The sequence below is a fragment of the Mus caroli genome, chromosome 11 (genome assembly GCF_900094665.2).
Source record: "Mus caroli chromosome 11, CAROLI_EIJ_v1.1, whole genome shotgun sequence".
In the NCBI taxonomy this organism is placed as follows: Eukaryota; Metazoa; Chordata; class Mammalia; order Rodentia; family Muridae; genus Mus; species Mus caroli.
Genome location: NC_034580.1, coordinates 93,705,624 through 93,728,493, shown reverse-complemented (window position 1 = coordinate 93,728,493; position 22,870 = coordinate 93,705,624). Strand labels below are relative to the sequence as shown.

Genomic DNA, 22,870 nt, shown 5'->3' with positions numbered 1-22,870 from the left:
AACTCAGAAATCCACCTGCCTCTGCCTCCCAAGTGCTGGGATTAAAGGCATGTTCCACCACTGCCCAGCTCAAGGCAACTTGTAAGGACAACATTTAATTGGGGCTGGCTTACAGGTTCAGAGGTTCAGTCCAGTATCATCAAGGCAGGAGCATGGCAGCATTCAGGCAGATATAGTGCAGGAGGAGCTGAGAGTTCTGCTTCTTCATCTAGAGGCTGCTAGTGGAAGACTGACTTGCAGGCAGCTAGGACACACCTACTCCAACAAAGCCACACCCATTCTAACAAGGCCACACCCACTCTAACAAGGCCACACCTCCTAATCGTGCCACTCTCTAAGCCAAGCATATTCAAACCACCACAGTGACATTGCATGGCTGATGGAGTCCAGGTTAACCTAGATGCAGAGCCAGGCAGATCTTTGTGAGTTCAAGGCCAGCCTTGTCTACATAATGAGTTTCAGGCCACCAGCCAAGGTTACATATCGAGGAAAATACACTAAACCACAACCAAAACAAACAAACAAAAAAAATCCAATGCCTCAAACCAATACCATCAGTGGATTTTAACTAGTCTCGTTTCTTGGTGTGGCTCACTGATGAATGTTCTTCATCCAAGGTCATCTGGGCAGGGTGGCGGCAGCCTCACTTCCTCCTCCTCCTCCTCCCCCCACAAAAATTGTCTCTTCTCTCATGGTCTCAGTCAGTTTCCCAGACTTGATTCCAGGGCAGCGGCAGACCCTGGCTGGCATGGGAGCCGGCGTGCGGGCATCTGGAGCTAAGGCCCCAGGCTACATCTCTGTGGTCACTCGCATTTGCCAAAGGTCAGCCAGGATGCCACGCAGACATTGAAGCAGTTTCCTCCTACTTGTGCAGACTGAGGTTCTGTAATTTCCAGTGTTTGGGAGCTGTTGTGAGCCCTAAAGCCGATAGGCAAGATTAGGAGCGCGCCACAGCAACTGGGGTTCAGCCCTAGGTTAAGTAAGCGGGAACAGTTCTGAGGTTTAAGATAAGCCACGATGTCACATAGGTGACATCAAGTGACGCCCTGCTGGCACCCAGGCTCATTTCTGTGTTACGGACAGCCCAGCTGAGCTCTTCTGTCATCTTGGGAAGTTTTTCTCCAAACCACCTTTCACTGATTGAAAACCTTGTGTTTCTGCCTGCTCTGGGTTCCCAGCTGAAGTAGAGAGGGGTTGTACTGGGGGAGGGGGGGATACTGAGGTGAGCCAGATCTACAGGGAGAGCTGAGGATGGGGAAGGGCCAGGGCAGGTCTGTGCACACCACCAGTGTTTCCTGTTTCTTTCCACAAAATGGATTCATTCTCAGGCTTCCCCCATGGGACTGGGACTTCCCATTCACAGTGAGCTTGCTCAAAGAGCAAAAGGATCGTAGGTCACAGGCAGAAAGGCTCAAAGAAGGTCTTTTATTGGTCCAGCACTGAGCCAATTGCTGCAAGGCAGGACCTTGGAAGGACAGGATTCCTCCAGGGCCACATACATGTAGAAATGGGTTGGACAGACGAACATACACCTTGGCACTTCACGGTATGGGGAACATCACTTCCTAAGGTCAGCAACTGGCTGCTGGCCTTGAGCCATGGTTCTTAGGTAGGTCTGGTAGTAGTAGGATGTCAGAACCTTCCAGACTGCCGGGTTAGCCCCAGTTCTTCACCTGCAATTCTAGTTTTCCCTCTTAAAGGCACTGTGACGACTGTTTCGCTTTCCAGTATATTAGCAAAACACAGAGGCTCAAATGACTTAGCCAAGGTCACCCAGTAAGTCAGGAGCAGGGCTTGACGTGGACTTCCATTCTCCTAGCTATGAGCGCAAGGGTAGGGGTGAGGGTCTTTATAGACAGGCGTAGCCTTTAGGCTTGGTTCTTGGCTCTGAACCCTGCCTAAGCCTCTGCTGGGAGGGGAGAGGTGGGACATGGTAGGGCAACCTGTCCCTCTGTGAACTCTTGCAGAGCATTCGCTGGGGTTAAGTTCACAGTTGGGGTGCTCATCACCTGTCCAATCAGAACTTAGCAGCTCATCACTTGTCCAATCAGAACTTAGCAGACAGGGCAATACAAGAAAACAGAATCAATTAACCTAAGCCTATAGGGGCTCACAGACACCGAAGGGCCAACCAGAGAGCATGCATGGGGCTAGCCTAGGCCCTCTGCACATATTGGAACAGTTATGTAGCTTGGCCTTCATGTGGGACTCCTAACAGTGGGAGCAGGGGCTGTCTCTGACTGTTGCCTGCCTTTGGGACCCTTTTACCCTTAACTGGGGAGCTCCATCTAGCCTTAATAGGAAAGGATGTACCTAGTCTTACTACAACTTGATATGTCAAGGCTGTCTGACCTCCATGGGAGGCTTCCCTCTCCTTTTCTGAAGAGAAAGGGAGGAAGAGTGGCTGGGGGAGGGGGGATGGCTAGGAGGAGAGTAGGGAGGGGAAACTGTGGTGGGAATGTAAGATTAATTAATTAAAATAAAATGTAAAGGGGCTGGAGAGATGGCTCAGCGGTTAAGAGCACTGATTGCTCTTCCAGAGGTTCTGTCTGCTCTTCCAGAGGTCCTGAGTTCAAATCCCAACAACCACATGGTGGCTCACAACCATCCGTAACAGTTATCTGACGCCCTCTCCTAGGGTGTCTGAAGATAGCTACAGTGTACCTAGATGTCTTTTTTCTTAAAAAAAATAAATAAAAATTAAAAATTAAAAAAAAAAAAGAAGTTAGTAAGGCAGTGTGGGGGAAGGCTCTCTGCCTGAGTAGAACAGAGCAGGGAGCTGCATAAGGGGGTTACTCAGAGAAGCAGTCCTTCAGGCGTGTCTGCAGGAGCAAGCTAGCCACACAGAGAGGGTGAACAGATGCTGTAGGTAAAGTCTCCCTGCAGCTTTGGCGTGAGTCTCCCAGGCTGCCAGGCTCGTTACCTCCCTCCGTGGCTGCACACTGACTTGTGGTGGGGTCCTGCGCACAGTCCCCGCACCCTCCGACTGTGAGGTGTTCCCCATATGACAAACTCTGCTTTTTTTCAGAGTCTCAGAGACGGACCATTTTCGAATACCACCGTGTGGAACTGGACTCCAGCAAGATCACCACCACCTCGGCTGTGGAGTTCACCCCGTTGCCAAGTGAGTAGGGGCAGTCCGCTATTCTAGAAAGTTCTTTAGACTAAAAAATACTGGGTTCTGATCTCAGACTTAACCTCCAATCCCCGGGGGCTGGGGGGGAGGACCCAGTCACCTAACTTATCTGGGCTTAATGTCACCGACCTGCAAAATTGTGGTCAGGGCTGGAGCTGCACAAGCCAAACTGGGAACAGAAATGGCAGCCTTGACACGACAGGCTCACTCTAGGCCTGGGGTGTGGCTTGTATCGAACCAAAGTCATCTATTGCTAGGAATACACATGTGAAACCCCAGAGACCTTAGCCTTGAGATCGCTTGGACGGGGATCCAGGATTAGCTCTGGTCTATTGTCACCGCCTTCCTCTAGAGAGGTGCCTTAGTGGGTGGCCACAATTGACATGGGGCACGCTGTGTAACCAAGGCTGGTTTCTCCTCTGGAGCAATCCTCCTGCCTCAGCCTCCCAAGGGCATGTGCTCCTACTACACCTGGCTCAGAATCCCATTTTTGCAGATGATTTTGTCCCTTCTCTTGTCTCCCTGCTGCCACCAGAAATTGCAGCCGGCTGTCGGTGACAGTCCTTATGTCCCAACCACACTTGTCTCTTCCCTGGAGGTTCTGGGAAGAGATAGCAAGGAAAGGAAAAGATGAGCCCTGGGCCTCAGCTCAGCCTGGGCTCAGGCAAGCAGCTTCTCCTGGAATAGGGAACCCAGAGTGACCAGGAGATGAGGGCACAGTTCAGGTCACAGCCACACATCAACCTAGTCACCCTTCTCTGAGACAAGAAGCCCACAGACCTGGGAAGCAGAGGTTTCCCTCAGCCTGGTAAGAGCAGTTCTCAGGGTGGCCATGGTAACGCAGGCCTGTGATCCCCTTTGGGACGGTAGAGCAGGAGAGCATTGAGTTCAAGGTTAGCTTGGCATGTCTAAGACTAAAGTCTGGAGCTGGAGAGATGGCTCAGTGGTTAAGAGCACTGACTGCACTTCCAGAGGTCCTGAGTTCAAATCCCAGCAACCACATGGTGGCTCACAACCATCTGTAACGGGATCTGAAGCCCTCTTCTGGGTGTGTCTGAAGAGAGTGGAGAGTAACAGTATACTCATATACATAAAGTAAATCTTAGAAAAAAAAAAAAAAAACAACAACCAAAAACCAAGACTAGAGCTGCCAGGGCAGTAGTGAGCCCTCCTAGGGGGGCATCTCTAAGTCCAGAGTCTGGGAGCAGGGCAGAGACTTCTGCATGCAAACCTCAAGGCTGGACATTCTGACTCCAGGCTCAGTCCCCGATTCAAACTCAGACCTGCTACTCTCAGCTGCACAACCTGCCAAGCCTCAGTTTCCCTATGGCATGGGGTAAGAAAAGCTCCTACCCATGGTGTCCATGTGTTCTAGACCCCCAGGGTGCATGAATGGCCTACAGTGGTTATTTTTTCTTGCTGGTGGGACAAAATATCTGTAAAGGCAGTTTAAGATGGATGGGTGTACTTGGCTCATGGTTTGAGGGTACAGTTCATCTTGGTGGCTAAACTGGCATGGTGAGACATTTCACATGGGGTCAGCAGACAAGAAGCCTGGCTCTGAACCTCTGGGCTTCCACTCAGCAATGGACCCACGCACACTCAAGCTGGGACTTCCACTCTTGGTTATATCTCTCTGGGTGGGTTCTTACAGACATCCTTGGAGGTGTTTTTCCTAGGTGATTCAGAATTCAGTCAAGTAGATGATGAAGAGCAACCATCCCAGGGACCAACAGCCAGGAGCGGGAGGAGGAGAGCAAGAAGCGGGAAGGAGGAATTGCCTCCAATAATCCCAGCACTCGGAAGGCAGAGGCAGGAGGATGTCTGGGAGTTTGAGGTCAGACTGCTCTACATGGCTAGCTCCAGGACAGCCAGGGCTACACAGAGAAGCTCTGTCTCAGAGCAAAACAATGACAAAAGGGAGAAGAGAGGCAATAATGACCTTTAGGGTCCCCAAAGTCAGAGACACTGCAGTTCAGGAAGCACCCTGAATTCAGAAGCTTTGCCCCAGGAAGCAGTGACAGGATGCTGACATAGACCACCTCCTCTCTTGCAGCCTGCCTCCAGCATCAGAGTTGCGACACCTGCATGTCCTCGAATCTAACCTTCAACTGCAGCTGGTGCCATGTCCTGCAGAGGTTTGTGTCTAGGTTATACACCAAGTTCAGAGAATAGACCACGGGGGCGAGGGTAAGGATGGGCATGGGGGTAGCCAGAGTCCACTGACAGCCTCAGGCCTCACTGCCCACTCTCTGCAAGCATCAGGATCTCTCTGTTGAGTGTCAGTGTGGCTCTTAGGACAAGAATGTCACAAATAAATTTTACTCAAGGCTTGTACCTGATCAAGGTTGGCGTTAGCAGAGTAAGACCTGGGGTGGCCAGGCTTCGGCAAGACCATCTGGAGTTCCCAGAGGATATAGATCTTTCTTGCTCCTGGAAAGCTAACTCATTCTGAGCCAGGGCTTCAGGAAGAGTCGGTCAGAGCTGTGGTCAGACCAGAGTCACTGGCCTCTTCAGTCGAGATTTACAGAGAGATCCCAGGCCCGCATCTGAACATGGTAACCTATTCATAAGCAACTGACAGACCATATCACAAAAGCCCATCATTGCTGGGTGAGCTCCATGGCCCCCAAAAGTAGCCCAAGATCTTTTCTGGGCTGGATCAGGGTTTCCTGAAAACCAGGGGCATGGGCACTACAGGTATCCATGGTTACCCAGGAAGCTACAAAGCTCTGTTTGCTTTTGGAAGCTCTGGATATTCTGTATGAGATTCAGTTTTGTGGTTAAAGTTCTTAAACCCAACTTATCCTTGTTCTGAAATCATCTCCTTATAGATTAGACTCACAATTCAACCTCTGTTCTTCTAGCCAAGATAAATACATGGGGGAAAGACTGTTTTGAGGATGATGGCTCTCCTGAGAGTGTGAAGCCCCATGAATTCCAAGATCCTTTAAGGCCATCCTGAAAATGTCAGAACTGCAGGTTCCAGGTCTCTGTGCAGCTGTTGCACAGCTGTCAGCATCTCATCTGCTTCCTTCCAACATCCCAGAGCAGAAATAGAAGCTCTTGATCCTACAGGCTGCTGGCCCGGCACACTGGAGGCAAACCACCCATTAGGGAGCAGTGGGCATGGGATGCACAGGGGCTCAGCCTCCCCACTGTTCTTCCCTCCAGCTGTGCCCAGGATCCCTTTCTTGGGACCTCAGTTCCTTTACCCTAAGAAAAGGCCAGCATTTGTGACTCAGGGAGGTGTGGGTGTGGCACACACTGTTCTGGCAGCTCCTGTAGTGCCAGATAGCATTTTACCAAACACATCCAGGGCCCCCGAGGAGAGGCACAGAGCCCCAGAAGTAGCTGGCCTAGCCCCCTAGCTGTCTTCCAGTTACTGCCTGTGGAGTGTGAGAACCACCTGCAAGGCTTAGTAAAAAGACCAGCTGGGCTGGGTGTGGTGGTGTAGGCTTTTAATCCTAGGAGACAGAGGCAGGCCGATAGCTATGATATTTAAAGTCATCCTGATTTACATTGTGAGTTCCAGGACAGCAAAGGCTTTGTAGTGAGACCCTGTCTCAAAGAAACAAAACAAAACAAGCCAGGTCAGGGCTGGAGAGACGAGTCAGCTATTACTAACACTGGCTCCTCCTTCAGAGGGACACTGTTCAAATCTCAGCACTCATAGTAGCTAACCAGCTGAAGTTCCAGTTCCAAGGATCTATCTCCCTCTTCTGACCTCTGCAGGCACTGCACGCTCATGGTACACAGATAATACATGCAGGCAAAACACCCAGATATGTTAAAAAAAAAAATTTAAAAAGATAAATCTTAAAAAACAAAACAAAAAACCACCTCTGGTCTTAGTGGCACATGCCTATAATTCCAGCACTTGAGAGGAAGGACATCTTTAGTTGTGTAGTGACTCTGAGACCAGCAGCCAACAAAATGTGATCCTGAGAGACAAAGATCCCAGAAGCATCATTTTGGAGTGCTTCATCTCATACATTTTTCTTTCTTTCTTCATCTCGTACATTTCCTTCCTTCCTTCTTTCCTTCCTTTCTTTACTTTCTCTTTCTCTCTCTTTCTCTCTTTTTTAGATTTTATTTATTTTATGTATATGAGTACACTGTTGCTGTTCTCAGACACATCAGAAAAAAAGGCATCGGACTCCATTACAGATGGTCGTGAGCCACCAGGTCACAACTGGGAATTGAACTCAGGACCTCTAGAAGAGCAGTCAGTGCTCTTAACCACTGAGCCATCTCTCCAGCCCCATTTTTTTTAATGTTTATTTATATTTTATATGTAGAGTTTATGTGTACTTTCATGCAGTGCCCATGGAAGCCAGGGGATGTCGTTGGATCACCTGTAACTAGAGTGACAGGTGGTTGTGAGCTACCGTGTGGGTACTGGGAATTGAACCCATATCCTTTGCGAGATCAGCCAGTACCCCTATCTCATGCATTTTTAAAGCTGAGGCGTGTTTTCTGAGCCTTGGGGTGATGCCTGAGGTGACCTCACATGGTCCCTGGGATCCTGGGGCTCCTGCCAGGTATGACTCAGCATCCAACCCATGCTGAGTCATAGGGAAAAAAAAGATGGCTCCTGCAGACAAAGCAATCTCTCCCTTCACCACCACCCCCAGTTAGTGGCCACACCCAACTTAGAGACAAGGCAGTGTAATGAGACCCAGAGTTCCCTGGTGTAAAGATGCTGGCCAGGTGGGGGAGTTTGGGGGCTCTGCTGGTGGCTTGTACCTCTGTTAAAGCAGAAATGCTCTATCAGAGGGTACAAGGGAGCAGAAACTACTCATTTCAGACTGACACCCACAGCACCATGGGCTCACTCCAGCCCCTGCTTCCCCCAGCCAGCTCTCTGGAGCCTCAGCTCCAAATGAGAGTTAATCCCAGGTCCCTGAAAAGCCAGAGGTATACCTGTGGGTCTCTTCTCTCTCTCTTCCATTCCCCTGACTCAGGGCCTCCCTTCCCTGCTGTGAGAAGAACAATCTCACCAACCATGCAGGTACCTTGTTTGTATTCTACACTGATCATCTACACTTGTCCCGTCCCGTTGACTCGCAGAGGAGTCCAAGGGTGGCTTCAGCCCTCCAGTTGCTTAGTAAGTCTCACCTCACCATGACATCATGAGGACCCCAGGAATGGGTCTGGTGCGGTGGCTGACAATCAAGAGGCACTCAGTAAGGCCCGTTCTCACTCCCTTCTCTGAGACAGTGTTGGCTAGCTCGAGGCTTAACATGTGGTGTGGTTAAACCCAAACTGAAAACTTGGGGTTGTGGTGGGTTTTGTTTTTTTGGTTTTTGATTTGTTTATGCATATGAATGTTTTGCCTGAATGTAAGTCTGTGCACCGTGTACATGCCTGGAACCCTTGGAGGCCAGAAGAGGACACTGGATCCCCTGGAACTGGAGTTACAGAAAGTTGTGATTTTTCCATGTAGTTGCTGGGGACAGAACCTTGGTCAACTTGCTGTATACACCAGGCTGGCCTTGAACTGGTTCTTGGCCATACACTGCTGCAACCGCTATGGAGACTCAGACTATTCTGTTTGTTTGTTTTTCAAGACAGGGTTTCTCTGTGTAGCCTTGGCTGTCCTGGAATTCACTCTGTAGCCCAGGCTGGCCTCGAACTCAGATCCACCTTCCTCTGTCTCCAGAGTGCTGGAATTAAAGGCGTGCTCCACCACTGCCAGACCCAACCCAGTCTTAAAGGAATCTGCCAACATCATCAAAGAAGCCTGAGTTCCAGTCTCCAAACTCCTCTTTGTCCTCCATCCCCTAAATAGTGGGCTAGGGTATCATGAAAGCAGGAGTGACTGACCCAGCTCAGCCCCTGTGGATGTCCTCGGGAAGCATTGCTTTGCTTTGCTGGAGTGTGGGCACATGGCAGATGCTGGGACTGAGTTAGCTTGCTGAGCATGCTCTCTCTGTGCTAGTGGCCTGGGATCTTACTCTTGGGTTGCAGATATGCCTGGGTTGTGTAGGGCTTAGTAGCTTCCTTTGGCACTAAGAAGGAAGAATGGAAATTTAAGCAGGATAATGCAAAGAACATCCCCTAGTTGGTGCTTGCACGCCACCCTCTCCCTAGGAAAGCCCTTGACATCTTCTGTCTGAACTACAGCATCCTCTCCAGGGAGCCTTCTCAGTCTCAGTACCATCCTTGTTGCTGCCTCCTTGTGATTACATAGGGAGAGTTGGCTACATCAGCTGATGCCACCCTCCACCCAGCCTCTGCTGCCAAGGGGAGTCTCCTCAATAGTGGTGGGAAGCCCTTGAATGAGCAAGACTTTCTCCAAAAAAAGCATAATCACAGACAGCCCAGCACTGCCCTAGGACAGAGTTGAGGGGACCCCGAGAGTTCCCAGGATCCTATACGCACACAAACATGCTGGGCAGAGAAAGCCTTGATCAGAAGAAAGAACTAGAGGGCATGAGGGTCTGACTGCCAGTCCCATAATCTCTCCTTCCCAGGGCACCTATGCAAGGGCCCCTTCTGGAGCCTAACCAGCCAGCCTGGAACTGAGCCCCTCCCTCAGTATTCTCACAGAGCTGTGATCAGTAGAGGAGCAAAGGGGTAGGATTCTACACTGAACCCCTCCCATCTCCTGTATCTGGTCCCTCTAGGTGTTCCAGTGGCTTTGACCGATACCGGCAAGAATGGCTGACCTACGGCTGTGCCCAAGAGGTGAGCTATGTGAATGGTCTGCTGTAGTCCCTGCTTGGAAGTTTGTCCTGCCAGAGGACTCTACCCCTGATAATGCTTCTCCTGGTGGCTTTGCCTCGTGACAGCTTCATCCTCACTTTCATCCCAGATGTGTTTTCTGTTCTGCTCTGAGTCACTTTGGAACATTTTCTGAAGCTCATTGAGTCCTTGACACTAGTCCTGCTGGTGATGTAGCCTTGAACAGGCAGCCCTTGGTTACCACAAAGAAGAAGGGTTGCTGGGTCTGGCCTCAGACACAGCTGACTCCTCTGGGCCACCATACTCCTTAGAATGTCAATGAAGCTCTCACCCTCCTGATTTTGAGGGCTATCATTCTGGAGGAGGAGGTGTTGTTCCGTTCTTTTCCCACTTCCCCTCAGGTAGGGCCTTCCTTTGAATCCAGGCTAGCTTCTACCTCACACATCTTCCTGGCTCTTCCTGTAAGTCGAGCACACTGTACCTACAGAGCACTTCACTGTGTGCTGTTCTGTACTCGCTCTTATTTAACATGGACCTAAACCTGGAGGCCTGGGCCCTCACTGACCAGAGGGGAAGCCGAGAGGCAGAGAAGTTCAAAGACTGGCCTGCTCTTTCTTTCACTTACTTAATGTATGCGTGCTCTGCTGCATATACAGCTGCAGGCCAGAAGAAGACATCAGATCCCCTTATAGATGGTTGTAAGCCATCATGTGGTTGGTGGGAATTGAACTCAGGACCTCTGGAAAAGCAGCCAGTTTTCTTAACCGCTGAGCCATCTCTCCAGCCCCCTACACACTTTAAATAGATAACAAATATACACTAAATAGATAAATGAGAAAAACTGTCTAGCCAGTCATATCTGACATTGGCTATTAGTGACTGTTAAAATGCTGTTGTTATTGTTGTTGTCGTTACTGGGGTTTTCTTTTCTTTTTTCTTTTTTTCTTTTTTTTCCCCAGAGCTGAGGATCAAATCCAGGGCCTTGTGCTTGCTAGGCAAGCGCTCTACCACTGAGCTAAATCCCCAACTCCTAGGGTTTTCTTTTTAAGATAAGATCTCTGTGTGTAGTACTTGGTATCCTGGAACCCAAGCTGGTCTCAAACTCACAGAAATCTGTTTGCCTCTGCCTCCAAGTGCTGGCACTAAAGGAGAGCACCCAGCTGGTGACTGTTAGGATTTTATCTATTTGTTCAAGACTGACATCTCAGCACCCCCCTTAATGAAGAATTTGAAGCAGCTAACAGAGAAATGACCCTGTACAATAAGATTCTTTCAAGGTGAAGTGGGAGAGTCCATCTTAGTTATTTTCCAAGATAGGGTCTTACTATGTTGACCAGGCTGGTCTCGAACTCCTGGACTCAATCAGCCACCACCCCTCCCTCCATATCCCAAGTACTTGGGTGTAAGTGCAAGGTTTGAGTGCATTCAGGGCTGGCTGTGTCCAGAAGCAGCACTGGGGTCTCTTGCAGGCGGAAGGCAAGACATGCGAGGACTTCCAGGATGACAGCCACTACCCAGCCTCCCCTGACAGCTCCTTCAGCCCCTTTAATGGCGACTCCACTACCTCTTCCTCCCTCTTCATTGACAGCCTCACCACAGAAGGTAAGACATGAGTCCAAGGGCAGAGGGAAGTCTCAGGAAGAGCATGACCATTCCTGATTGGGGCCATCTCACAGGACAGGAAGTTGCCCTGGCAAGGCACCACAATTAAGAAAGCTTAGCTCTCTTGCTGGATCTGATACAGAAGGAGAGGCTCTGACCTCTGGGAAGGCTAACCATGGGACCATGAGATGGAGGTCCTCTCAGAGAAGGGGAAGTGGATGTTTGAGCACCCCCGTTCATCTCAACATTAACTTCCCAGAGCTGTGCGGCCACTTATGCTATAGGAGACATGAGCTTTGTCCATGCAGTCAGCAGCGAGAGAAGACTGTCTCACACACACACACACACACACACACACACACACACACACGCCCCTTCCTTTATTTGTTTTTCTTCTTGTACTGAGATTGAACCAGGGCCTTGTACAATGCTAAGTTCTCTCCCACTACACAGTATGTCTAGCCCTTTTAGTTTCACTGAGACAAGGTACGTAGGCTAGCTCGCTTCCTATCGCTGTGATAAAACACTATGACCAAGCGACCTTAAGTGTTTAGTTGGGCTTGCAGTGTTAGAGAGCTAGAGTCCACAGTGGTGGAGCAAAGCCATGGTGGCAGGAACAGCTGAGAGCTCACATCCCAAACCACAGACAGGAGGCAGAGAGAACACACTGGGTAATTGAAACCTCAAAGGCTCCTTACAATGTCACACCTCCTCCAACGAGGCCACACCTCCCAATCCTTTCCAAACAGTTCCACCAACTGGGACAAGTATTCAAATACATGAACCTGTTGGGGGCTAGCTGGGGGGGAGGGGTAGTTGTCATTCAAACACCCCACAGGTTCTCACTCTGCTCTCATTCTCCCAACCTGGCCTTGAACTTGTAAGCAATCCCACTGTCTCAGCCTTTCAAGTTCTGGAATCACAGATGTGAGCCATTGTGCTTTAGCTTTTTTTGAGACAAGGTCTCATGTAGCTCAGGCTGGCCCGATACTCCCTGTATAGTCAAAGATGACCTTGAACTTCTGATCCTCCTGCCTCAACCTCTCAAGAGCTGGGATTTTTTTTTTTTGATGGGGTGGGAGTTGAGATAGGGTCTCTCTACATAGCTCTGGCTGTCCTGGGACTCACTATGTAGACTAGGCTGGCCTCAAATTCACAGAGATCTACCTGTGGCTGCCTTCCTAGTGTTAGGATTAAAGGAGTGAACTGCTGCCCCTGGCACAAGTGCTGGGATGAAAGGCACTTGCCACGGTGCCCATCTTACTTCTGACGCACACCTCCCTTCTTGGGTTGGTACCCATCCGTGGCCCACTAAGGCCTGACTCTCTGCAGGGCTCCTCTGCTACCTCAAAGCCTGGGGATGTTGGCTGAAGCTGCTAGAGATACCTGGAGCATCATGCCATGCCATCATGCCATGTCTCTGGCAGCCGCTGCAGCCTCTGGTCCTGAGGGCTCTGAGTCTTTTATTCCCCTTAAGCCCTTTTAGGATTCAGCCCTCAATTGGATCCTTTTCCTTGGGAAAGCTGAGAGACTTGTGTGTTATTAAGTTTCCCAGGAGAGAAGGGAAGGGGAAAAGGAAAAGCCAGGGTCTTACATGATATGAGGCGGCTGATAAGAGGCTAAGTAGGTCACTAAGGGCCACACAAGCACCCCCGGCCCTTCTAAACGTCACCCAGAGGCCTAGAGAGACAGCTGACCTCAGACCTGACTGGAGGAGAATGGGTGACTGATGAAGACACCTGACAACATGGGGGGAACCGGCTGCGTGCCAGGAGGATATACGGCCATGCGTTACATCTTACCCACAGTCCTGGATGTTGATATTGTTGCATCTCTGTTCTGTAGAAAGATGCTAAGACTCAGAGAGGTGACCAAAGACGTGGGCGTGGTGGTACATGTCTATAATAATGCCAACACCTGAGGCTGAGGTTGGAGCATCCCCAGTTCAGGGCTGACCTGGGCTATCTAATATAGCAAATTTTTATCTCAAGAGATTAAAAAAAAAAAAACAAGAAAACATTAAAGCAAACAGGAGAGCCTGATCAAAGTAGTCTTAATTGCCACTGGGCAAATTAACTTCATGGGGAATATAGACTATCCAATTACTTGAAGAATATATATATTTTTTATGTTATGTGTATGGATGTTCAGCCTGCATGTGTCTGTGTACCATGTGTATGCCTGGTCCTGGTTACTATGGAGATCAGAAGAGGGCCTTGGATCTCTTGGGAGAACTGATGTTAGAGATGGCCGTGAGCCACCGTGTGGGTGCGGAGGATCAAATGAAGGACCTCTGGAAGAGCAGTGAATGCTCTTCACCACTGTGCCATCTCTCCAGCCCCAAGAACTTCTGTAAGAATTCAGGTGCTGGCCAGCCCACATCACCCGCAGTAGCTCTTCCCCTGTCACAGACAGACAGGCACTCTGCTGAGATAGTGTCTGGGCGCTAAGGCTAATGCTCTGGGCTAACGTTGAGCGCCAAGGTTTCTCACCTAGGGAAACAAGTTTACATCAAAGTGGGTATTGGGGGGACACACATCCTGTCCCTGTTCCTTTCCCTGACTCCTTCCTGGGAACCAGAGAGCCTGATTGCACGCTGGTGCTATGAAACCATTGCCTTCCTCGAGGAAGGGACAAAGAAAGACTGAACTCATGCTGCTGTGTTTTAGAAAAAAAAGAGAGACAGGCATGGCGAGGTGAGAGGGGTGCCTCAGCGGGAGCTACAAGGGCCTAGAACCCATGTGAGCAAACATGGGACTCATGAAGGGTCTCCAAGAATTTGGATGTTGGAGGCGTGGTTAAGACAGTTTTAGTTGAACTGATTAGAGCAACAACCTGTAGTGCTGTGGGGCCTTTGGACCCTGGCTTCCTTTGCCTCCTGTGGGGAAACCTCAGGGAGAGGGTTGGCTGCAGAGCGGACTGAGAAGCTGTGGTGTCTTTCCTGAGGTGTAGAGAGGGCATGAAGATTGCCACAGGCCCTGGCATCTGCAAATGGACCAGGGAATACAGTGAGCCTTCCACCACTCCCAGCTGCGCCTTAGAAGGCCAGGCAAGATGTCCATACGGCACTGCTGCCAGCTACCCGGCACCCTTTCATCTCTACCGCATTGTAGACACAGCTGGAAAAGTCTTTGACTCTGAGCCATCATGTCCTCCCCTCTCACTCGCTCAGGACTCACATCCTCCCTCTGGGAAATGTTTGTTGATTCCCATGACCTGGGTGAGGCGTGAGAGACATCTTCATCATGGGAAGTTTATTTTTTATAGGTTTGGGGGTGGGGTTACTCTGGTTGTTTGTTTGTTTGTTTGTTTGTGGTTCTTTTGGTGTGTGTGTGTGTGTGTGTGTGTGTGTGTAAGCTAAACCAGAAGCTTCCCACGTGTCCCAGTCTAGGCATGTGCTCAGCGACTGAGCTCCAGCCTGGCATCCTGAGTGCTCTTCCCTACAGGTTACCTGATGTAGGTGGGGACCAGGGGACCATGTCCATCTGTGATCTCACTAACTCTACCCCCCAGTGCCAGCCCATAATAAACACTCATATAAAGTCTGTCGACTGAATGACACAAGACAGGAAAAGCTGGCCTGTCCCAGTCTTCCCTGTTACACGGCTGGGGAGTTTGGGGCAGGACACCTTCCCCTGTTGGGATGGAGAGTTGAAAATGAACTTCCTAGCCGGGCGTGGTGGCGCACGCCTTTAATCCCAGCACTCGGGAGGCAGAGGCAGGCGGATTTCTGAGTTCGAGGCCAGCCTGGTCTACAAAGTGAGTTCCAGGACAGCCAGGGCTATACAGAGAAACCCTGTCTCGAAAAACCAAAAAAAAAAAAAAAAAAAAAAAAAAAAAAAAGAAAATGAACTTCCTGAAAGTCCCGTCCAGAGGCAGGGTGCTGGAGGTCTGAATGATCCCACTAACTTTGCTCCTTCTGTCCTCTTTGAAGATGACACCAAGTTGAATCCCTACGCAGAAGGAGACGGTGAGTACAAAGTACAAAACCCCTTGCCACTCTTCACCAGACGGATGGCGGTGGGCTCACACTGAGGAGTCAGAGCAGGTGAGGGAGAGGAAAGGGCAGAGCAGCCAGGGACCCAGGCCTTGGGCTGAACGGGAGGGCCGGAGTCTGAGGCCACAGACCCCTAGGTAGATGGAGCGTGTCTACCCTAGACACCTCTCCTCTCAGCCATGAGCCTCCTGTGTCTACTGCCCTGAAAGGAACCTGAGGAAGTAGCTGAGCCAGTGCCACCATCAGGGGACTTGTGGCTGTGGCCTTGCTTCCCTGCGGACCTCACAGCTGTATGAAAGCGCATACAGCCATATCCAGCCTCCCTCCCAGGCAGAGAGCATGCAGATATTGTCCTCTGCCTGCTTGTGGGGTACCAGAAGATGGGCTACTACCAGGCTCAGGGAAGATGTTCTCTGGTCATAGGAAGGGCCATCCTCCCCTGTCAAAAGCCCGGTCCTTGCTGTAAGAATGGACGCAGGAAGGCCTTTCCAGATCAAGGCTGGAGGTAGTCTTTGGGAGTCCAGCAGGAAAGGCCCCTTTTTAAGGACTCGGTCTGACATACCTCGTACTGGAGATGACATCATTGTTCTGCTCTAGGAGGGGCTTGAGAGACTGGAGGGAGGGGGAGGAACCAGGCCAGGCTCTTCCAGCTTGGTGCTACATGCCCATCTGCCACAACCCCGAAGGTCAGATCACAGGATCACAACAAGCTAGGAGCTGGTGGCCAACCAGCAAGTCAGCAGAGGCTAGCCTGGGGTATAAGTCCTTCCAACTGTCCCGCTTCAGTTGGGTTGGAGGCCCCAGCATACACAGGAGTGGCCTGGGTAGTTTCCTTCCTGGGTTGTTTCTGTGTACACAGTGCCCAGCAGAGACAAATGGGGACAACGACAGTCCTGATGCATCCTCAACGTCCTATTGAGATCCTCCCTCTGTTGCCTCCCTTCCCACCCAAGCCCCACCCCCACCCCGTGAGAAGAAGTGGGTGTTCCCATTGCTGACACCTGCTTCCATCTTTTTGGCTCATTCCTTCATATTAAGTAAGGGAGGCGGCAGCAAATACCCACCCAGGTAATGTTAGGGAACCTCGCTTCTTAGTGGCTGCCACACTCTGTGTGTCCTTAGACAAACAGTGTACCATCTCTGTGTTTCCATTACCCCAGTCATAGAAGAAACGGCAGGTGCGGGGGTCGGGGGGAAGGTCTGGACAAGCCTCTTGTCCTTGGGATGTATTTCGGAAGGTTAGAATGTCCTCGAAGAATGGCTTGCGGGTGCCTCCAGACGGTCTGGTTCATCCCACTGAACTCAGTTGAAGTGGGATCCTCTACTTCACAGCAGACCCTGTTGTTTTTAAGAACTGGAGAGTGATCCTGCCCTCCATCAGATCTCAGTCTGGCAGCAGGCAGAAGCGCAGATGAATATGGCTATCAAAGCAATTAATACTAGTTCAGGACTCCCGTGATGCCGGGAATGGCTCTCAGGGCTTGGCCTGAGCTCTGTCATTTTATCCACTGCATGGTAACCCCAGCTAGATAGCTATTGTCCTTGTCCTACAAAGGTGATAGCAGAAACTCACAGAGGCTAATTTGCCCAAAGTCACACAGCTATTAAGTGGCAGAGAATAGATTTGAACCCAAGAAGCCAGTCTAGACTCCCCACCCCTATTATTATAATTTTTTTTTAAGATGGGGTTCTTATTGTATAGCCCTGGCTGTTCTGGAACTCACTATGTAGACCAGTCTGGCCTCGAACTCACAGAGATCAACCTGCCTCTGCCTCCCAAGTGCAGAGATTAAAGGTGTGCACACCTGCCTTCACCATCAGATTTTTTGAGACAAGGTCTTGAGTAGTCCAGGCTAGTTTCAAACTCACTCTGTAGGTTAGAATGGCCTTGAACTCTTGATCCTCCTGTCTCCTCCCAAGTGCCGAGATTACAAGCCTTTGAAACCACACTCAGCTAAGATCCCAATTTTTTACTTTTTAATGTATGTGTATGTAGAGTTGGTGAGTACCTACTACCCTCCCTGTGGTGGCCAGGGGACAACTTGTAGGAGTCAGTTCTCCCCTTTCCACCATGTTGTTCCCAGGGATCAAGCTCAAGTCATAAGACTTGACAGCAAACCCCTATACCCACTAAGCCATCTCATTAGCCCCAGATCCCATACTATTAACTACCACACGCCCTTTGTGAATTCCTTAAAGTACTTATGTGGCACAGGTATTAGAGAAAGCTTCCTAGAACTCCTGAAGAGCAACTTCCAAATGATTCTGGAAAATACCGTGAGGGTACCAGAACATTAATGTTGTTATAATCATTCCCGATTCCTGCTATACCTTTCTGTGGGTTTGGAAGTGTGGGCATTCATCTCCGGGACCCTGTCAGAACCTAAGTCCCTGAGGCCCAGCTTATTTTGCTCCCTGAAGCCTTCCTCTGTCCTACTATCTCCACAGGCCTTCCAGACCACTTGTCTCCGAAGTCCAAGGGTCCTCCCGTGCACCTGGGCACCATCGTGGGTATCGTGCTTGCTGTACTCCTGGTAGCGGCCATCATCCTGGCTGGGATTTACATCAGTGGCCACCCTAATTCCAATGCTGCACTCTTCTTCATCGAGGTCAGTGTGAGGTTTGCCTGCACCTGCTTTTGGCCAGCTCCCCTGGGCATTCAGAACCTGCCTCAACCCATCCCGTCCCTCACCTCCCTGGGAAACCTTCCTGCACTCCGTCATCTCTTCAGTGACCAGTACCAGGGTCTGTCATCCCCAGGACTCAGCACCCAGGCATTCCCTCCCTGGGACGTGGTTTATCTGCTTTCATGAGGTTAGGAAAGCATCCAAAGGAAGGGGACCTATTCGTGGCAGGTAGCTTCCCAGTAATGATTTGTGGTTTCTTGTCCCCCAATTCTAGGTGTTGGTCTCACTCAGAGTCACTGTGTATCACTGCCTCTGTGGGCTTTTTAGGTGACAGTTGACAACCCAGATGTTAATGAGGGCTGCGTTCTCCCGGGGCTGGAGTTGAGGATTGGGCAGTTTTGAATGTTTCAGAACTTGCTATGAATAGTAGAAGTGCATCATGGGAAATGAGACTCAGTCCTAGGGTATCACCTAGGACTACCGGTGCCCAGGCCACAAGAACTTCAATGGGTGGGTTCAAGGTAGACCAAGGCATCTGCATTTTAGTTAAGTCCTCTGTTGATTCTGATGTGGAACCTGTGCTATCTTGGTACTTCCAGAGTAGATAGACCCCTGTGGCCTACTTCATCATCTCCCACAGCCTAACATCTCCAGTCTGCTGTTGAAGCTTCTAGCTCCGTTCTACAAACCACACAGTGTGCTCCTTCCAAACCTGCTTCTAAAACTGCCACACACAGTGGTGCATGCCTAGAATCCCAACACTTGGAAGGCATAAGTCAGGGAGTTGCTGCCAGTTCAAGGCCAGCCTGGGCTACATAAAGAGTTCTAGGCTAGCCAGGGCTATATAGGGGTTCTAGCGGCTGAGGGTTTATAGTGGGATATCTTGCACAGAAAGTGCCCCCCCCCACACCAGTTGTCTCTCCACAGTGAGTGACCATTCCTCCACAATCTTTTTTTGTTTTTTGGTTTTTTGAGACAGGTTCTCTGTATAGCCCTGGCTGTCCTGGAACTCACTCTGTAGACCAGGCTAGCCTCGAACTCAGAAATCCGCCTGCCTCTGCCTCCCGAGTGCTGGGATTAAAGGCATGCACCAAGGAGGTTTTATACAATCACTCAGAGATGGGGTCCAGTGAGGTGGTATTCACTGACTGCCTCCGTGTTCCTGCAGCGGAGACCTCACCACTGGCCAGCCATGAAGTTCCATAACCACCCCAACCACTCCACCTACACCGAGGTCGAGCCCTCCGGGCACGAGAAGGAAGGCTTCGTGGAGGCCGAGCAGTGCTGAGAGAGCATCGGGCCAGAGACCTGGGGATGGCATGAAAGACAAGTCACAACACAGAGAAGTGATTTTTCCTGGCCTCCTCGGAGCTGGCCCTGGGCCAGGAAGACAAGACAACAGCTTGTGGTGCCAACACTACAGTTTGGTCTGCACACCCCAGATAAAGGGGGCTCAGTCATACAACTGCGAAGGCTCCTTGGGGAACACTGACCTCAAGAGTTCCCTGTCTCAATGGGAGGAGGCTTCGTTTGGGGGGGTCTCTCAGTGGTCTGCAGCTATGGCAGAGCCCCTGCCCACTGGAGACAGCCTCCTGGGTTCCTCCTGCTCACTGAAGCCCGCACTGGGCCATTGCATTCCGGGGTCTCTAGACTCAAGGCTGGTCTTCCTAGCTATGGAGTCAGTGCCCTTGGCTCCAAACTTTGTGACTTAGAAGCCTGAAGAAGGGGTCCCTTCCATCCGAGTGCGCTTAACTCTGAGATGCGCTAACAGAGAGAAAAGTAACCTTGGAGAACTTGCATTTTTTTTGGCCTTGGTCCTTTGCTTCATTGTTTTTTTTTTTTTTTTTTTTTTGCAAATGATGAGGCCAACATCCGAGCACTGTAGCCTGCAGCTCATTCTGTGCCCTGCCCTGCCCTACCCCTTAGCCTCCACCCTGCAAGCTGGTCTTGCATGGCTGCCAGTAATGAGTGGGGCCCTTACTGTGCCATGTGTCTGGTGCCTGCATTATTCGTTAACCTGTTCTGTTATCAACGGCAGTAGTTTTCTTCAAAGAGGGGGACAATTTACCTGGCTCCTATTTTAACTTGGCTGACCAGAGTCGGGTTCTTGTAACCATTAAAAACAATTAGGGGGGCCGGGTGTGGTGGTGCTCACACTCAGGAGGCAGAGCTCTGAGATCAAGGCCAGCCTGGTCTACAGAGAGAGCCTGTCTTGAAGAAACAAGACAAATGGGGGGCTAGAGGTTTCCCTGAGACACCCCTGCCTTAGCAAGGGGCTCCAGTTGGATCCCGTTAAAGCACAGTGGCCGCGAAGGTAGGGCAGAGAAATCTGGTATGGGAGGGAGAGACCTTGACCTGGAAAGCGGCCTCCATCTCTCCTGCTCTGCAAAGAGCTTTGGGAACTGGGAGTTGACGTTCCCACACTCAGCCTGGTTTTAAGGGACTTCTGTCCCTGTGGTGGGCCAGGACGGCTTCTAAAGGACAATGAAAATCTAGAGCTCACCCTCATCCCAAAAAAGCGTCATCAGGAAATAAATAAGGTGTAGCCCCGACTCTGTCGCACCTGCGTGTGGCCCCCACTCTGTCGCGCCTGCGTGCAGCCCCCACTCCTTCGCGCCTGCGTGCCTGTTAGGAAGCACCCGGGCAGAAGGCTGAGCTCCAGGGCCTCAGTGGGAGGAGGGAAGGCTGTGTGCAGATACCTGGGCACATCCGGTGCAGAAAATTCCAGCCGCTCCACAGTTGACCCATGAGAGGACACTGATGGCATACACGACTGGAAGTACACTGGTGTCTGCTCTGCTTCATAATCCAAGGGAGAAAAGGCTGTGGGGATGGGGAGGCTGTGAGGATGGGGGGCGGTCTGTGGGAACAGGGGTGTGGGGACGGGGTGGGGGTTGTCAGAACGGGGGCTGTGGGGATGGGGATGGAGGGTCTGTGGGGACAGGGGTGTGTGAGGATGAGGGTCTGTGGGGACAGGGGTATGGGGATGGGGTGTGGGGACAGGGGTGTGGGGATGGAGGTGTGGGGACAGGGGCTGTGGGAGGGACTTGAGAAAATGATGGTGGACAGGGTAGAGTGCTTTGCAGACTTCAGAAGACAGCCAAGTCTGTGATTTTGGCATGCAGTCCTGTGGCTGTCTTTGCCAGTGACCAATCAGCACAGCACCCAGGACCTCTGGGTCTGAGATGGTTTTATAATTAGGTCTCTGCGGCTGTCCAGCAAGGCAAGGCAATGCCTCCTGCACTATGCACCATCAACCAGACTTCCCACCCCATGGTACATCCAAGATGGTGGCTAGTGCCTTTTTTACTTGGTGCCTGTGAGTATCCTCGGGGAAGTAGGTAGGGGCTCTGTAAAAGTCCATCACAGAACAGAAAGCATTAATCTGTGAAAGTGTATCTACCGGGAAGTTTTCCCTGTTGTTAGGAAAGTTTTCCCTGTTGTTAGGTCTTAGGAAGGTTGTATTTTTATATCCTTAAGAGTTGCCCAAAGAAATAGCAAGATAGCTCCGTGGGTAAAGGTGTTTGCTGTCAAACCTGAAGGCCTGAGTTGGATCCCCAGGACCAACAAGGTGGAAGGAGAGAACTGACTCTCACAGACTGTTCTCTGATTTCTGCTTTCGGAATAGTTAAAGAAAATGGGACTATGACCAGAGTGTAAAGGCTGGGTACACAGGCCCTCTGCCTACTCCATCCAGCCACTCCTAGATTTGCAAACTTGGCTCTTGGGGTTTCTGATTCTAGAGCACAAGTCATATGAGCCCACTGTGAACCCCAACACCCAGAAGACCCCTACCCAATGCCATAGATATCATAGATATGTTTTCCAAGCTTGGCTGGAAATCACTCTCCAGCCATGACCCTGCTATCCAGCCTAGCAGACCCTGAGTCTCTGGATGCCACTCGTTAGCCTAGAGGCTGAGGTCAAAGATGTCCTTTGGTCACCATGAAAGGTTCTTGGAGAACCTATGGAAACAATTTTTAAATTGGTACATCTTATCAGGCTCACTGAGTCATATGACTCACACACACACACATACACAACATGCTTTACTGCTAAAACCATTGAACGAACACTAGGGGGGGTTAATGGTAGGAGAATCAGGAGTTTGAGGTCATCCTTGGCTTCATATCAAGTCTGAGGCCAGTCTGGGCTACATAAATCCCTATCTCAATAAAAAGAATAACGACAATAACAACGCGCTGGATGACGCTAGCACTAAGCTCAGCGGTTCGCTGAGTTTGTTGGGATAGTGGCAAAAGCTGCTAGCGAGACACACTTCCAGAAGCAGGGCGTTGTCACCACTTGAGTGGCCCCAGGCTGGTGGTAAGCAGGACTCAGAGTCTTCCCGGTCCTGGGGACAGACTCAGACTGGCACGGAGCAGCGCTCCGGGGCTGTGCCCTGACTCCCTGGCCATGAGAACACACAGCAGCTGAATCGATGCCATCAGTTAAAACAGTCTGTCTTTCTCCAAGGAGTTGCTGGAATTTCAATACAGCCCGAAGAACCTAAGTTCTGAGGGGACCTGGCCACCCTGTAACGGATTCCTGTTTCCTGTGTGAATCGCCGTGTTACAAATAAAAATAAGATCATACTAGTCTACAGAGCGAGTTCCAGGACAGCCAGGGATACACAGAGAAACCCTGTTTTGAAAAACTCAAGAATAAAATGAAACCGTCTTTTACAGCCTTGGCTTTGTATAAAGCGTGATGCATAGGCCACGGAGCCACACCCTTTGGTCTGAGGCTTGCTCTGAGCGCTTCACTCAGGCCCTGTCCCTGAGCTGTGGAGGGACAGCCTCCAGCCACTGCCCCAGC

At 50.7% G+C, this 22,870-nt stretch overlaps 1 protein-coding gene across 1 annotated transcript in view; it reads left to right on the top strand.

The window, feature by feature from the left end:
- The window catches only part of Plxdc1 (plexin domain containing 1), a 63,888-nt gene extending 43,287 nt beyond the window's left edge, over positions 1–20,601 (top strand). Inside the window, exons 8-14 of the mRNA XM_029483007.1 lie at positions 3,029–3,124; positions 5,193–5,274; positions 9,769–9,829; positions 11,296–11,428; positions 15,363–15,398; positions 17,874–18,034; positions 19,221–20,601. Coding sequence (XP_029338867.1) covers positions 3,029–3,124; positions 5,193–5,274; positions 9,769–9,829; positions 11,296–11,428; positions 15,363–15,398; positions 17,874–18,034; positions 19,221–19,340 — 689 coding nt within the window. The 3' untranslated portion in view covers positions 19,341–20,601. The remainder of the gene's footprint in view (positions 1–3,028; positions 3,125–5,192; positions 5,275–9,768; positions 9,830–11,295; positions 11,429–15,362; positions 15,399–17,873; positions 18,035–19,220) is intronic.
- Positions 20,602–22,870: the final 2,269 nt, after the last annotated feature.